The following is a 17,507-nucleotide window of genomic DNA, read 5'->3' on the forward strand; positions in this document are numbered from 1 at the left end:
CAGTGTGAGAGAGGTCTGGGCGAGTGAGAGATAGTAGAAGAATAGAGAAGAATCTTAGTGGGAAGAGATGATGGAGTAGCTTTTGCTGGACTCTTTTTGTATAGCCATGGACAGAACCATGTTCCTTGTGATACAGAGACTGCATTCTAGGGGGAGGCAATGGCCTCAGAACTAAGAAGGTTCAGTGTTGATGCCCCTCGGCCCCAGGGGGTGAAAATATGGGGGGGACAGGTGTCCCAAAGGAGAGATTGTGGGGACAGGTGTCCCAAAGGAGAGATGGACAGACCCATGTTCCTTGTGATACAGAGACTGCTCAGTGTTGATGCCCCTCGGCCCCAGAGGGTGAAAAAATATGGGGGGGACAGGTGTCCCAAAGGAGAGATTGTGGGGACAGGTGTCCCAAAAGAGAGACTGTGCCTTTTTTGGATCGGGATAGAGCATCCTTAAAAGACAACCCTAGAAGCAGTTCTGGTCCGTGTTCAGTGGTGAGAGCACTGGACATGAAAAAGAAGAAGTCACGATAGCAGATGTTCTCCAGGCAGTGCCACGAGTGACACAGAAACACACGAAGCTTCAGCTGTGTTTCCAGGGGAAGCCCATGGCACAAGAAGGACTCCTCTCCTCTTGATGAACTGAGGATTGATTGTCTAAAAAGTAGTGCTGGACCGAGAGTTGGTGATTTGAAGAACCAAATGTATTGTGTTAGAAATTTGGTGGGGGGAGGAGGAAATGCACTTGTGAAGTTTTCATTTTCCCTGTGTGTGTGTTCCTTTTTATCTGTAGTTGTAGAGTAGTTAATAAAGTTCTGGTTCTTTTTCCCTAAGTAAGAGCCTGCTTTACTTATTCCTAGTCACATCTCACAGCAGAAACCAGAAAGAAAGTATCTTCATGGGGGCACTGGCATTGTGCCAGTGTCAAACCATGACAACTGGGCTTGTCTAGACATCACATCAGTGCAATACTGCATATAGTCTTGTTCCATTAAAAACAGTTGATCAATTCTCCAATTTTTTACCCACCCCACAAGTTAATAATGCTGTCAAAATACACGTGAAAAATAAGCACCACCTACCTGGCAAGTCTGATGAAATACTGGATATTGGTGGATGATGGAATGGTACTGGGTAGTCTGTTAATGAAGGTGGAATAGCAGCAGCATCAACCGTTGTCATGCTGGGCACTCTGACAGTAGGTGGCTGATACACAAGAACCCTGTTTCAAACAGCATGGGAAATTACAAACAACCTGGTTGTTAGTTACAGAAAAAAAATTATGCACCACTGTGCACTTTCATTCACAGGGTCACTATGTTATAATACAACTATAGCATGGCTACTCACTGTACAGTATTCCAACTCTAATTTCCTCTTTCATAACAGCCTTCATAATAACATGACCCTATCTTGGCTCTCAACAGCAGCTGTGACATAAGAGCAAGTTAGCATTAAAACAAAGTACAGTGCTGGAGTAATTTATAACAGTCTACCATTCAGAGAAAGTAATGTAGTAAGTAATCTATCTGTGGAGTACCCTGGAAGGGATGTGCAGGTAGCCAGAGCCAGAAGGAGAGTGCTTGTTTCAATTTCTCTATATAACTGTTCCTCAGTGACAACCTGTCATGCCAAGGGTGCAAGTGACCATTATTCAGCCTCTGAAGCACAGATTACACATGGGAGTTAAATATCAAAACCCATCTTTACTCACAGTCTGAGCCCAAGCTAAGTTCAGCTCTCCAAGAGCATGCAACTAGTTAAAACCCTTTTGCATCCTCACCTGCTGCCCAATTACTTCACAGCACTGTTAAAGATAACACCACAAGCATTCAGGCACCAGCCATATGCATAAAATATTTCATAAACTCCAAGTCCCCCCAGAATCCCATTCCCAGCTGCTCTGCATTACTCCCTCCAGCCCACCAGCCATGAGTGTTATACACTCATGTCTTCCTCCCCAGGCTGCTGCCTTCACATAGCCATCTCAAACAAGCACAGGAGCATGGAAGCAAGTCTCGGTGCCTTCTGAAACTTCATTAAGAGATGCATTTGCAGCTATTTTTTCTCATAAAAATTAAAAACCATGTCTCTTGCAGAGGGACTCCTCCACAATCCTCACAAAAAGCAACAGAATTTCAGTATTGCTGCTGAAAGTGGTTGAAGATGACCAACTATTTGCTCACCAAAAATCACACATTCCTGTGAACTAGAGACACAGTACATCTACTCATTACTTCAAGAGTTGGCAAAACAGAAGGGGTTTGTTTGTATTACTATTATTTTAGTACAAGACATTAGCCACTACAGTGAGAAACAGAAACACACCTCATGCAACACTAACAACTCATTACTAAAACCTGATGCTTGGAATCACCCTGTGGAGCAGTGAGCACTGGTGAGCCTAACCAGTGCCCCTCACTCCCTGCAGGTCTCCTGTGCCCTACGGGCCATGAGCAAGAATGTTATGGAAGCCACAAACAGTACCTGCAGCCAAGGTGGGCAGACTGGGACAGACAGGTGACATAACAGTAAAGAACTTGGTTAAGCCTGCCACTGAAGTCAGGCATGACAACAAAGACGGAGCAGTTGACAGAGTACTTGGGAAGTTATTGGTTGTGCTAACCAAATTGCAGGACTGACAGATAACCATAGCCAACAACAGTTTCCAAGACATTCCAGAGTGTAATAGAGGAGGAAAATCTTGTCTTGATTCAAAACAGCAAAGTGCCTCCCTTCCAAGACTGACAGGATGGATGAAAAACACAACATAGCCTCATTTCCTGGGCACCAGACCAGATTAGATAAAGGGTATAACAGTGAAAAAAAAAGCCTTAAGATGACACTAACTTAACAAGAATGCATAAAGCTACTCCACTTGGCATAATCTACTTTCTCAGGAGAATCTTGTCCATTATCTTAATCAACTTCCTTTTCTATGGAGAAATGGCCCTGCAAACACAGCAACAGTGAGCACAAGCTTTTTGTGATATGTAAAACTATTTAATAGTGTTTTGCCTGTACAAAGGTACTGTATCAATACAACCTTCTGCAAGGAGAGGCCTAGAAATTCTCCTCTGGAAGTGTGGAGCTGGATCCTGAAGAGAGATTAAAAATCCATTTCTCTACAGATCAGTTTATCTGAGACATTACAGAATTACAACTAACTTTAAAATTGACAAACCCTTTGGTTGGGCTTCCTTGTGTTTCAGACATAAATATGCACTTCCTTTTGGTAGGAGGATCTTCCTCTTCATCAGAAGAGCTTTCTACTGTCAAGTCAATTACATCAACTTTCTTGTTCACTTCATTGGTCACTGTCACAGAACAGGGTTTCCTAAAAACACTGGAACCTGAAGAAGATAATAGAACATTACTGTCTTCTAAATGCTGTTGACATCAGCAGTTTCTATCTGCAACAGCACCAGATTATCTTCCTGGCCACTACAGAGAATGCTATTGCCAGGAACTGTTTTATAAGTATTCTATGTGTCGAGGGTTGACACTGGTTGAGGCTGGAATTACAACTGCACCACAAACTTTGCTTTGATTTCTTCTTAAATATATTATCACAGAGGTGTTACCACCATTTCTAATTGGCCCAGCCTTGGCCAGCAGCATGTCCATCTTTGGAGTCATCAGGGATTGGCTCTGCTGGACATGGTGGAAGCTTCTAGCAGCTTCTCACAAAAGCCACCTCTGTGGCCCCCCACTACAAAAAAACAGCCCACGCAAAACAAATACATTCCACCCCTCATCTCTGTGAATCACATATTTAAGAATAAATCAAAACAAAGTTTGTGGTGCAGTTGTAATTGCAGTCAGAGAAGGGCAGGAGTGAAAACATGTGAGGGAAAACAACTGTGCAGACACCAAAGTCAGTGAAGATGAGGGGGAGGAGGTGCTCCAGGCACTGGAGCTGAAATTCCTCTGCAGGCTGTGGTGCTGACCATGGTGAAGCAGGCTGCTGCCCTTTAGCCCATGGAGGTTCACAGGGGATGCAGAGATCCACCTGCAGCCCATGGAGAAGCCCCATGACAGTGTGAGTGGATGCCTGGGAGGAGGCTGTGATGCTGTGTGAGACCTGTGGAGAGAGGGGCCCCACTCCCAGGCTGGAGCAGCCTGTCCTTGAAGGACTGCACCCCATGGAACAGTGACCCACGCCACAGCAGTTTGGGGAGGACTGTTGCCCATGGGATGGACTCATGTTGCAGCAGTTCGCAGAGAGCTGTCTCCCATGGGAGGGACCTCACAGTGGAGCAGGGGAACAAATCCTCTCCCTGAACAGCAGGAGAAGCCTTGGGTGATGAACTGACCATAACACCTATTCCCTGCCTCCTTGTGCTACTGAGGTAGGAGGTAGAGCTGAGGAGGGAGGGGTGGGGGAAGGTGTTTTTAAGGGCTTGTTTTACTTCTCATTATTCTGTTCTGATTTTGTTAGCAATAAATTCACCTTATATCTCTAAGTTTAGCCTGTTTTTTCCCCTGATGGTATTTACTGAGCTATCTCTCCTGGTCCTTATTTCAACTCATGAACCATTTGGTAAATTTTCTCTCCTCTGTCCAGCTGCAGCAGGGGAGTGAGTGAACGTCTTTCGTGGGTGCCTGGCATTCGGCCAATGTCAACCCATGACACTGTGTCATGTTGAGAATATTAAAATATAAGTTTTAGTCTTCACTTATCAATTTAAGGACCTAAAACAAGAACAACCTTTCACTTTCTTAACTGCTATTATAAAGAGCAAAGACAAAGCCCAAAACCGCATACTTTTAGAGACACAACCCTTGCTTTTTAGTTTATAAGACAAGGAGGTTAGAAGTATTAAGCCCTCCAGTAAACAAACACCAACATTCAAACATTATCCAAGTTGCATCTAAATATCCAAGTTGGTTTGCAATCAGTACCCATATGTACATACTTTCTATTTTGTTGCACTGTGGACTTGAGACTTTCACAGCTTCTTTCTTTGGCCTCATGGGGCACCAGGACCCATCTTCTTGGAATTTGATCTCATCCACATCTGAACATTCATTAAGGATTTCCATAAAGAGCCTGAAAAAGAGGGCTGAGTGGTTTCATTTTTGATTCCAAGTGAAATTTTTATTCTAACTGAAAAGGAGACAGTGGAAAAGCCAATTATGATCACCTTCCATTCATTGAATGTGCTCTCTCCCTAGTTCCTCTTACCAGAAAGCCTGTAATTATAGACTTTGCAGACATTGACAACTAAAAGAATATCCCAACCTACCCATATTCCACTCCAACATTACTGCAATACATAGATTTCAATACAGAAGCAGAAATAATCATACTTTGAACCAAGTTTGACACTTTGTTATGAGTTAAAAGTTGAATTTTAAAGTTAATAGCCTCAGAGATAAGGTCACATAAAAAGGAGATATCTTTAAATATCAGACTTGGATTTGTTCAGAGGAAATATACTGAGGCTCACGAGTTTGATGATGCAGTTGGGAGATAAACTTATGATGTTTGTTACATGGTAAGAGAAACTAACAGTCAGTTCCTCTCAGTCTAAAGTATTTTGACAAAGAAAATAATATGAAATGGCTAAACCTCAAGTCACAAAAGTTGCTATTGAGTACATCATGAAAAATATTAAGTGATTGTGTAATCTGCAAACCCAGTCTCTTACCCATCTAATATTAGGCTCTCATAAGTTGCCTTTTTGTCACAGACAGGGCAGATCCAGGTAGGCTTCTTTTCATTCATTTGAAGATAAAGAGCAGCATCAAAACATTGCAGGTGTGCACAAGTAACAGCCCGGCATGGGATTGTCAGTCTCATTTTTCCCAGCTGCAGAAGATACATTTAGAGAGAGCCAGAACAAAAGACAGTGAAGTAGGCCTGGATAGCTAACAACTGTCTCTTCTCACCACAGAGGGTGCCCAGGGCTAAGGGCGCTGCAAGCAAATCCACCCTATCAAAGCACTTATAGTACACTTAAAGGAACAATAAAGCCATCCTCAAAATCTCTACTGAGTTGTCAGAAATATTTCTAATGGACCTGCATCAACATTATTTCCAGGATTTTTTAATGAAATACCCACTTTTATAATTTTCTTTTAACCAAATATTTAAAGGGTTTTTCTGAGGTTCAGTTACATGTTAGACTCATTTTAATGTTTAACTGAACAGACCAGTCACAAACACAAGGCCAGCTTCTACCTGGGAAGAGAAACCCCAAGGCAGTGTTGCCTTGTTACACAATGATCAATTTTTTTTTAATAGTAGCTGACAGTATAAGTAATACCACCAAGATGAGCAGATCTGAAGTTTTATTTACCACTGTATCCTTTAATTATTCTGTCACCCTGCCCAATTAGTCTCAACACTTAAATATGAGATTACTCCTTTTAAAGACCTTACTATACACACACGAGTAGCAATTTGATTCTGACTGTGCTACATCTGAGGCATTCACAGTTCCAAACTGTAGTTCGGTGAATGCTGCTACAATCAGATGCTTGTAGATGCACCCTTCTCCCCACTATTTTATATTACTGAATCAGTATATAACAAAAGCTAGTGAAGTTTCTAAAGTGGGTCTTTTTAAAAGCAGCCCAACTCTGCACTAAAGATAAAAATAGAAATCTGTATCTGTTAATTTCCAGATGTACTTACAGGACACATCAGAGAAACCCGCAGACTGGTTGTGGCAATCTCACTATCAGGATCTGCAGTTAGTTTTTCTTTAACTATAAAAATAAGAAGTTATACACAGATGTCATTATTTAAAATGCTAATCTTGATTCACCGGTACATGTCCTTTATTTCCAGCTATCTAAGAAAATTATGCATCTAGGAAACTAGTTCATAGCAGTGTTATAGATGGATAATGAGATGATTGGTTCTCACAATTAAGGGATGACTATTGTGTGAATATTAAGAGAAGCTTTATTGATGTATAGTTATGTTATTGTAGTTTAGATGTCCTCTGTTCTCCCCATGGTCCCCTTTCCCCCCCCCCCCCCCCCCACCCATATTGTTGCCATCAGACAGCCTAGGTTGTCTAAGACAGGTAGAAAGAAGTCATGCACATGTGCCCCTTGCATGAGGCAGTTGGGAATGGAAAAGCTTGTTGCTGGGGGGGTGCAGCATGACAACACCTGACCCTCCAATCAAGTTACAAGAAAGCAGTCTCCACCAATAAGAAGAGATGACTGACAGACTTTGGGAGGGGCCAGGGTTGGCTGATGCAACCCCCCCCCCCCAAGAGTATAAAAGACTGAGCATCCATCTTGAAGATGAGTTGGCCATGTGGTAGGCAGCCACAAGGGTAGGTCTTGGTGCTGCTATTTTTCCTTATTTAGTTCTTTTGTTGTATTTTTGTAAAGGTTTAATAAACCTTTTAAAATTTTTTAAGTGAGTGGTTGTTTCTCACAGCAATACCAAGGAACAATAGCTTCATTATTTATAAGCAACTGACAAACACTGTGCATCACAAAGTTGTTTGATGTACAGCAGATGTGCTAACAGCCACAATGATTAGTAGAGAAAACTCAACATACTAAGAGAGAAAATAATTATCAGTGAGCAAGGTGCAATCAGCATCACATGCAAGTGGAGAGAATTTAGAACATCTACTTCCACCTCACAGCCCACCACAGTAAGTCATGTTCATGGTATTCGTTTCAGATGGTGTGCTCCTTACCAGCACAGGGACCCTCACTGAAAAAGTGTGTGATGCCTCAGCAACAGCAAAGGGAACCTTTGATACTCTGGGCATGGACTTTCTTCTCAAAATTATGCAAATTCTTGAAGTATTACAAATTCTAGGTTTAAAGAGCCACCAACCATCCTCAAAAAGTATAGACAAGCGAATTAATTAGACTTACTTAGTGCTCTGGAATGATCAGGGTTTCTGATACCTTTCATTTTTAACCTCTGTAAAAGCATAGCTGAAGTGAGCTGGCGAACGAGATACACAGACATGGAGTAATTCTACAAAAAGAGCGATTGAAGATTAAATGTTGATTTCATACAGTACTTCCACTATGACAACAGATTACTATTTACACTAGTTGTAGCATCCAGCAAAAAAACCACACGTGACTTTTGCTTAATAGTTATGAAAAGCAGACAGATGACTTCATTACTGTGAAAGACTCCAATACTCTGCCAGAATTCTCCTGCCAATCAAATCCAATTGTCCTACTCGAGTCATGACTTCACTAAGAATGTTGGAGGTCAGGTTTTTTTCTCTTTATTTTCTTTCTCTTAGGGAATTTTCTCCCATTTTGTTGCTAAGAAACAATAACGACTGATACTTAAGAGAGACAAAAGAAGTAACCATGGAGAAGGGGGAGGAGTGCAGCTGGCTTTATTATTTTAGCTGAAATTATGTAGCAATGAGATGAGAAAAAGAACATTAACAGCAACAATACTAATGTACTAAGGTACAAGAAAAGGAACAATTCACACAGAAACTCCCCGACAACAGACGATACCAGATGGCTTCCTCTCATCTCATTGCTGTTTTCAGTGAATTGTTCTTATCTGAACCCATGATCTTTACCTTTTGTGCCTCCAATTCTCCACTCCAGCCTGCAGCAGGGGAGGGGGAGAGGAAAGCAGGGGAGCGAGTGGTGGGTTTGGAGGGTCTCCAGGGGAGCACTAAATTGGGGAGTACCATTGCTAAACCAGGACATTTACACAAATAGTCACATAGGAATAAGTAGTTCTTGACTTAGCAGCAGCTTGAAGGGCTGTTGCAAACATTATTTAAACCTAAGATGAATTCACAAATTTCCAACTGTCCTTTTCTTTAAAAAAATCCATAGGTGGATTTCTAAACAACCACACAGCCATTTTAAAGGCCAATTTCTTTTCAGCTATGATTAGTGATGTGATAGATGAGTAATGCGATGATTGACTCTCACAATTAAAAGGCAAATATCATGTATATATGTTAAGAGTAGTTTTATAGACTTATGTTTTACCCCACCTTGCGTTGTTATCGGGGTGGCCTGGGTTTGGGACGTTTGGGAGGGTCGGCTTGTTACTATGGCAACATCTGACCTCCAATCAAGATTTAAGGACGTAAAGTCCACCACTGGGCAGTGAAGAAAGAGTCGATGGACAGAACTTTGGGAGGGGCTAAAGGATTAAAAGGCAAAACCTCCATTGTGCGGATGAGCACATGGTGGGAAAAAAATCCTTTGCTCCCAGCGCCATAATATTTTCTCTATTCAGTCTTCTGTTGTATTTTTGATAAGGTTTTAATAAACCTTTTAAAATTTTTGAAAGTGAATATAATTTCTCACAGTTATCAGTTTAAAAAGTTTTCTCCAATGGACAATTCCAACAGATACCAAGAAACATGCCTTAGAATATATGCCTACATAATTTCATTTTTCACACCATCAGGCTACAAAGAAGTGAGTAGGTCTTCCTTTTGTTATTTTGTCATGTCTGAACTGTTTTGTACTATTTACACCACAAAAGGAACTTGTTATTTTTGACACGCACTTCAGGCAACCCCTAACAGCAGGCTTTCTGATGCGAATTCTATAAGGAATTCTTTATTATCTGTATGTGAATCATATTTATGTTACTGAAAAGTACAATAGTTCTGGAGCAAATTTTGTTTCCTGGCACTGATAAGTTCAGCCACCTAATACTAAACACTTGCTGGTGTATGCATAGCCAGCAACATCAGGCAGTACGAAAGAAGAAATGCTAGATGAGGTTATTTAGACAACTTCCCACATCCTACACAACATGCAGATTACCTTTCCAATTTCAGAAGCCCAGGAAATGGAAATCTGGTTTGGCACTGCTGATGACAACCTAACTAGAGATGTTATATTTAAGGGGCGACCAGGTCGCTTCTGTTCAATTCCATTTTTTTGTGGTGGAGCATATCCCTATAGGAAGAAAGGACAATTAATGTGTTACCAAGTCTCCCTGCTGCACTCTGAAACCTTCTGACAGAGACTTGTAAGTTTTAAACAGATCTTAGGGAAGCAGGTAAACCTAGAGGATCTCTAGGCTGGAGACCAAATCCAACACAATCTGAAAAATAACAATCTTTGACAGTATAACACTATAAGTCAACCACAATTATAAGGCATTTTTTGTTTTAAGAGGTTTTATAGAAATGCTGAAAAGGTGAAAGAACACAGCTTGGGTCCAGTTAAGTTCACTGAAAAAATAAAAAGTAATATTGATGCTTTGTTTGTTCCCACATACACACACATTGAAAGAGAGTGGAACATCACAAGGATACAGCCTTAGTGACAAACACAGCAAGTCATGAAGAGTTAACTCAGTGTTTCACACCCAGAAAATACTTCAATGATTCTAAGTAAAAAACAAGTCTTGTTCCAAGAGCTCCACATCTCCTTGGTGCCTGCTTTGCCTTGCATCAACTACACCTGGCCCAGTTAGCTACGAGTTGTCATCTGTCCTCTGCCAAGGTCCCTAAAGAAGGGCTGTACATGGAATATCAGTTGTATTTAAGAGATCATAGAATCATAGAATGGTTTGTGTTGGAAGCAACCTTAAAGATCATCTAGTTTCAACCCCCTCACCATGGGCAGGGAATAATAGGCTTTGCTGTTGTCTGCAGAAACAAAATAAACTAGATATTGTTTGCTCAGTTTTGATGAAAAATTTCATAACCTGGACAACTTTTCTCTGTAGTTTTATTTCGTAAATGATGTTTACAAATTGAATCGGGAGTCTGCCAGTTCCCTTTTGCTTCTAGGCAAGCACATAATCTCCAGTGTATCATGAGCAGAAAAGTACTTGTGCTGTCTGAAGGAGCACACGGCCTAACTGCAGCTTATTCATCTCACCCTGCATCTGTCATGATGAAAGCAAGCCAGTCTGCAACAGGAACTGAGAATCTCTGTTCTGAGTTCATACAGACAGCCTGTAGTCCACTCATTTCAAAAACTCATCCTGCACTGGAAAAATGCCAATAAAAGATTACAGCTCTATGTCTTACACAGAACTGACCACCAGATTTTATTTAGTTAAAGACGGTATTGTTCTATACAAGAAACTCCCAGAAAGGATATGCTGTAAAAACATTCACATGTATATATGTTTTTACCCAGAGAAACACACACATTCACAGCCTATTGCTTGGGAAAAGAGTTACTGTGAAAGACCCTAAGTCTGAAAATAAAACCCAGAAATAAAGAGCCTCTTCCACTGTCCTAGGGTGACTTTATGATGCTTGTATCCCCAATCATCTGTTCTGTTTATACTGGATATTGAGTTCTGTGCTTTTAAGACTAGACCTGAGAGTGAAGGGAGGGGGAAGCAGTGGCACGCAGTTTGTCTGTAGAAGCTTCACTTTACTCCCCCGGAATTCCTTTTCTCACTGTGCTGCCGAACTTGGACAGCGAGAGTGATAAGACTCTCAGTGCTCTCTCAGAGTTCCTGGCTTTTGCAGAGAGAGAGGGAGAAACAGGGAGTTTTTCTTTGTTTTTTCACTGGTTTTCCTCATAAGCTACAGCAAGGAAATTTTTCCCAAGACTGTGTCTTTTTTCCTGGAACTGTTGATATGGGAAACACATATGCTTATGAAAAGACAGAACTTTAGAGGAATATAATATACTTAGGCAGGTGGTGGGGAAAAGAGAAAATGTTTAGCAAGCAGATACAGCTTGTGCCCAGGACACATAGGAATGTAACTTGCTAGATAGAGACAACTTGTAACAGAATACATAAGAATTTAGTTACCAGGTAAAGGCCATAAAGATTAAAAAAAACCCCAACACTCAGTAAAGCAAGACTCAGGTATTGTTGAAACCCATAAAGCAGAACCTTTTGTTTAAGGAGCCAGCAAGAACCAGGCTCCTGGTTTTGGCCAGGACAAACTGACCTGAGAGAAAGCCAAACCTCCACTGCACCTGCCCAGAAGAAAGGGTCAAGCCGCGAACATCAAAGAAGATGATGTTGCTTCATCAAAGACTCCCACCCACGACCACCAGGAGGCATGGCACCACCAAAGACTCTGGGCGGGAAATGGGCAGGCAGGGAGGCATGGGCTTGGGGGATCAATGTGTATTTAAACCTGAAATCTGTCTCAACAGGCAGGCATGTCTTTGGTGGAAATATCTCCCATGTGTCCCAGCTGGAATAAAACATACCTGCTTTACAATTTTAATTGTAAAGTCCTTATTTCGCATATCATTGTTTCAATCTGCTCTGGACTGAAAACCCAGAATAACACTGGGAGCTAACACCTGTGGCCCACCAGGGGCCCAGGATGCTGCATTCCAGCACCGGAGGACTCTCTCTGAACTACAGAATGATTTTCTGAATTTGCCATCTCTTCAGAACAGTGAGAGGTTTTACTGTTTAATATTATTCCTTTTTCATGCTTGTGAATACTTTGCTTGTTAATAAAACAGTTTTTCCACTTTTCTCCAAGGATATTATTCTCCTGAACCAGTTGTGGAAGGGGCCACTGAAATCTACTTTTTAGAGGAGACTCCTTAGGAGGTTTCCTCCCAAAATTTTCCCTAAACCAGGACATCCACTAACAAGACAAGTATACCATAGGATAATCACTGCCTTTTATTGTTCTTACCCCAGATGAGTGACCCAGTAGCTACTAGGGACCTAACCATGTGCACTTCATCATAGAACAAAGAGGCAGCAGATTTAAAGAAACTACTGATAATTTCACATTTAAAAGAATAAATGATTTGCCTTTTCTTTAATCAGAGGTAAGAACTGCTGCCATTTATAGGGTATATATCCCCATTGCTTTGGTGTAGTAGGCCTTTCTCTACTATGGTGACATTATCAGCTTATGTGGACAAACACATCATTCCTGCAATATTCAGGAGAGTATTTCCCCCCATACTGTACCAGCCACAGTAACACTGCTGGCCTCCAACCTAAGAATGAAATCACGTTTCCTTCAAGAGAGAAAGAATGCAAGTTCTCTTGTATTTCTCATATTTCTCAACTTTTTTCTTTTTTTTTTTTTTTTTTTTTTTTTTTTTTAGAGAGAGACCCTGCAGTGCACATGCTTCATTTCAGTCAAGCTTTTGATGTTTTCTTCCACAATGACCTTGAGAACAGATTCGATCTTGTACTCCTAGAACAAGTTAAAACCTTCCTTTCCTGGCCTTCCAGGAGTTAAGAACACTCTGCTTGCCTATCTCAACCAGTGTTGCAGTGTGATTTCCTTTTTCACCTATCCCAACCCCCCCAGGTGTGCCAACCTTCCCCCTCCCCCTTTTGCCCTCCTGCCTAAGAGCTGTCCATCAATCTTAACATTCCAGCAAGGGTGTCGTGTGGTTGGCAGAATTTCAAAAGATGCTCCTCAGGTCCGGGTTCATTGGCCTGTCCAAGCGTCTATATCCCTTGAGCCTTCCCCTCCTCACACCTGGTTGGCCCCTACCTATCCCTTCCCCTCCCCCTGTCCCCGGGGCTTAAAAGGAGACAAGACCATGCGGCCGAGAGTTCTATTGCGAGCTGTTACAACGTTCAGAGGTCTACCATGCTGAAATAAAACTCTGGATTAAGACTCTACGATAGAACCCGCTCCTTTTCTCTTCACCGTCGCCTGAACCTTTTCCACCAGAGGTAAACTGAGTTCCTACTTTACCTGGATTTGTTCCGAGTGCCTAGCTGCAGCATCCAGCCGGCCAAAGGTATCTCTGGGGTAAAACGCCACAGCCGTTGCCTTTGGTCCAGCAGCGGGGGCTAGACGAAGCCAGGCACCCCCCACCCGGAAACATCGGGATTAATATTCAATATATTGGTGCCCAGACGTGTGGCTGCACGAACCTGCAGCCCCAGAAGGAACTTCAGAACCTTGGAAAAGCGTTACAGCAGCTTTGCTTCCACTGGAAGAGCTGTGGTTGCACAGCTCTCCAGAGAGACTTTGGGACTGAACCCACAAGAAGCCTCGAGGAACGCATTGCGCCTCTGGAAAGTGCAGCTCCTTTCTGGTGAGCGAATTTTCCAGGGGAGAATATGGGAGCCCCTCCTGCCCAAGGGGTCCTATTCAGTGAAGAGACCAGCCTGCCTGACTGCCAGCAACAGCTATGATTTCGGTGAGTATTTCTGCTCCTTGGGGGGGTAGAAGCTCAAATTCCGTCTCTGCTGTGAGACTTGTTCTTTTTTGCTCTTGTATTTAGGCTGCGCAGCCCTGTGGAGCTAAGGCGGTTCCCTGTGTAAAGCTTTAACTCTGCGGCGTGTTTTCGCCGCTTTTAGAATTCGCGCCGTCGGCTCAGAGGAGCGGGACAGCTCTTCCTGCCCTTCCCCCCGGCTCGGCAGCGCAGCCTGCTCTCTCTTGGTGCGGGGGGGAGCTCTCTCAGCTCTCGGTGTGGAGGGGCTGCTCTCTCTCAGTGCGCGGGGGCGGGGGGTGCTCCCTACACGCAGTGCGGGGCGGCCCCAGTTTCGGCTCGCCACGTGGCGCGGCGGGGCTACATTCTCACGCGGGGGAGGCTTTGTCTGTCTCTCCACGCGGCCGGGGCGGGTCCCGTTTCCCTGCTGCTGCCGCGGCAGTTTTAAAAGCAGTATACACAACTGCATTGTAAAAGCTTTCGTCTGGTCGTTATCGCTTTTCAACCGTGGTCTTTTTAGAAATCGGTAGCTGAGTTTGGCTTTGTATTTGGTCGGCGGGACTTTGTTCTGTGCCATTTACATCTAAGATGGGCTCAAAGTAAAGCACAGCACAAAAAGGAGTGTATTATCGTATTGTTGGAATTTTAGTTAGTGCAAATGTAAAGTTCTCTAAAGGAAAATTGAAACAGTTTATAAGGTGGCTTTTTCTACACTTCCCACAAACTTCTCCTGAGGAAGTCCACAAAATTCAATTTTGGGATAAAGTAGGGCAAGAATTGATAACCTTAGGACAGTCTGGGAATACATCCTCAGCTAAATTTGTGTTCTGGAGCTTACATATTCGAACAGCATTGCTCAAACAAAGTGAATTGGAGAAAAAGTCAAATATCAAGCCACGTACCTCTGCTCTCCCTGTTCCTACCCCTTCCAGCCCTAAACCTCCTACCCCAAAACTTGGTATTTTAAAGAGAGCAAATCCTGCTCATGCGCTGGGAAGTCGACTCCCAGTGCAGGTTAAAATGCCTGAGTTCCCTTGTCCACAAGGACCTGGCCAGGTCGTGTGGAACCCATCCCAAAACCCTGCTTCCCCTGCTCTGAATCCCAGAGCACATGTTAGTTTTTCGGAGAGCAGTGATCCCCAAAATGGCTCCCAGTCCCCAGGGGCTACCCAAGATGGAGGATGCCACGTGGCACCTTCCCAAACCTGGTCATCTTCTTCCCAAATCCCCTTGACTATCCCAAAATTCCTTCCCCATCCCCCTCTCCTCCTGTTCCTCGTGACACCTTCCCTCCCCCTCCCTCACCTGCTGTACCCTCAGCTGCGCCCCTCTACTCCTCCCAGGGGGCGTCTGCCGATGGGCTGTCACCAGGTCTCCCCGCCCCCTGCCTTCTCCCTGTCTCCGCCCCCTGTTCCCATTGCATCCCCGCCCCCTCCCCGGGTTCCCACGGTGGGGCCACACCCACTGCAGGTCCCCAAACCTACTTCTGTTTTCCCAATAATTCCAATGCAAGGGATACAGGGCAGGAAGCTGCAGACCCAATACAGGGTCCCACTTTGTCATTCGCCCCTGTTTCGTATAAGCCTGCAGCACAAGGAGGAGCAGCCCCAACTGCTAATTGGAGCTCTTTCGGATGACAATTGATTAAAGAGGTCTGTAAATCTCACCGGGAGTATGGCCCACACAGTCCATATTTCCGTGGCCTTTTAAATTCTGAATTGAGTAGAACTGTGGTAATCCTGCATGATTTAAAACAGCTTTTCTCATGCCTCATGTCCTCTACAGAATTCAAATTATGGGAATTAGCATGGAAACAACTGTTAAAGGAGGCTCTCCCAGGCTTGCATGCTGATCCAAACACAGCGAAAGATAGCAATGGCATGCCAATTACCATTGAGCATCTCTCTGGTGAAGGGCAGTGGTCTGCACCCTCAATCCAAGCTACTGTAATTCCTGCAGTAGCACTCGAGAAAGTAAAAGAAGCAGCTGAAAAAGCATTATTTTCCCTCCAACCTGAGGGGCCTTTTGAGCCCTACAGTAAGATCAAGCAGCTACCATCCGAGCCTTTTCTGAAATTTGTAGAAAGGTTAACTGGAGCCATTGAAATCCAAGTTAAAAAAGAGAATGCAAGGGAAGAGGTTTTAGAGGAAATGGCATTTACAAATGCAAAGGAACAGTGTCGAGCGGCAATTTTGAGCCTTCCTCTCGAACCTCCCCCTACACTAAAAGATATGCTTCTAATCTGTAACAGGAAAGTGCCTCTGATGAGTGTTGCTGAAGACACCAGACCAAGGCTGCTGTCAAGACCACCACAGCGTGTCGCCGTTGCCAGCCCTGCGCCCATTCCCTCAGCACAGCAGTACCCTGGGCAGCAGCGACGACCACCAATGGTTGACCCCACAAAGCCATGCCTGCTTTGCAATAACCTTGGGCATTGGAGTAACCAGTGCCCCCTGAAAAAGCAATTTGATGAATTTAGAAATGGCACAGGAGGAAAATTACACACACTCTCAGGGGGTCAACAACAACAAAAAAACTAAAAGGGAAGCGCCGGCCTGCAAGGCGTGCAGACATAAAAAGAGCAGGCCAAGAGAATAAGGGAAGCAAAACCAAGCGCGCGGTAATATTGCTATTTCTGTAAGTGAAGCAGATACTTCAAAGACCACGGGTGCTGGTCCACTGTTAAAAGTGAAATAAAATAACCTTTGTTATGATTTAGGTGAACCTATGTTAACCACATCTTCTGTCAATGAGCCTTACAGGTTGCAGCTGACAGAACCACTCCACCTGAAAGACACGGACGGGAATTTTGTCTCTGTCAACCCAGAACAGAAGGGTACTTGGCACCGAATTAGCTGTAAGTACATCGTCATTGGGGACACCAAACACACACCACATGAGATTGAAATTGCTCCAGGAATGACAGCATCACATCCTGAGCAATTCGTTCCCGGGCTGCATTGTTTCCCCCCACCCCTGTTTCTTCCTAAAGGACAAATTGTTGCACAAGCTATCCCTGTGCCGTTTTTGCCTGAAGGCACCGAAAAACAAGGGCCTACAGTTGCCCGGGTCCAAGTTATTGGGAGAGACAAACCCAAATTATGGTGCAATGTCAGTGGGGGTGGGGAGTCAAAACGCATTGAGATGCTTGTAGACACGGGTGCAGACTGCACAGTGATCCCAGTACAAGACTGGCCAGCACATTGGCCTTTGCAAAACGTTGCTGGTCATGTTCAAGGTGTAGGAGGCCTGCAATTGGCGAGACAATCCAAAAGCATCATCCAAATCGAGGGACCAAACAGACAATTGGCAAATATCCGTCCATTTGTGTTAGATTATTTGGCACCTTTGTTAGGGAGAGATTTAATGGCCCAGTGGGGTGTCACAATTGATATTCCAGACTCTCCACAGGATTTTTGTACAGCGGTCATTGAACAACAGCGCCCCACCCAAAAA

General features: G+C 43.7%; 1 protein-coding gene across 7 annotated transcripts in view; it reads right to left on the minus strand.

Moving 5' to 3' along the window:
- LOC118701496 (E3 SUMO-protein ligase PIAS2-like) overlaps positions 1–17,507 on the minus strand; it is a 71,796-nt gene that overhangs the window by 8,199 nt on the left and 46,090 nt on the right. For 5 of the 7 annotated variants that reach the window (XR_004982529.2, XM_036406141.2, XM_036406142.2 and 2 more), the window contains exons 6-12: positions 9,744–9,878; positions 7,848–7,953; positions 6,634–6,707; positions 5,645–5,805; positions 4,910–5,043; positions 3,175–3,343; positions 1,073–1,212 (exon numbers count right to left, since the gene is read on the minus strand). Coding sequence is in view for 4 of the 7 variants with exons in the window: in XM_036406141.2 (XP_036262034.1) it covers positions 1,073–1,212; positions 3,175–3,343; positions 4,910–5,043; positions 5,645–5,805; positions 6,634–6,707; positions 7,848–7,953; positions 9,744–9,878 (919 nt within the window). In the remaining 3 variants the exon portion in view is untranslated. Of the gene's footprint in view, positions 1–1,072; positions 1,213–3,158; positions 3,344–4,909; positions 5,044–5,644; positions 5,806–6,633; positions 6,708–7,847; positions 7,954–9,743; positions 9,879–17,507 lie in introns of all 7 variants that reach the window. The other 2 variants (XR_004982530.2, XR_008508916.1) reach the window with 1 other exon arrangement.

This window comes from Molothrus ater, chromosome W (assembly GCF_012460135.2).
Source record: "Molothrus ater isolate BHLD 08-10-18 breed brown headed cowbird chromosome W, BPBGC_Mater_1.1, whole genome shotgun sequence".
Lineage (NCBI taxonomy): Eukaryota > Metazoa > Chordata > Aves > Passeriformes > Icteridae > Molothrus > Molothrus ater.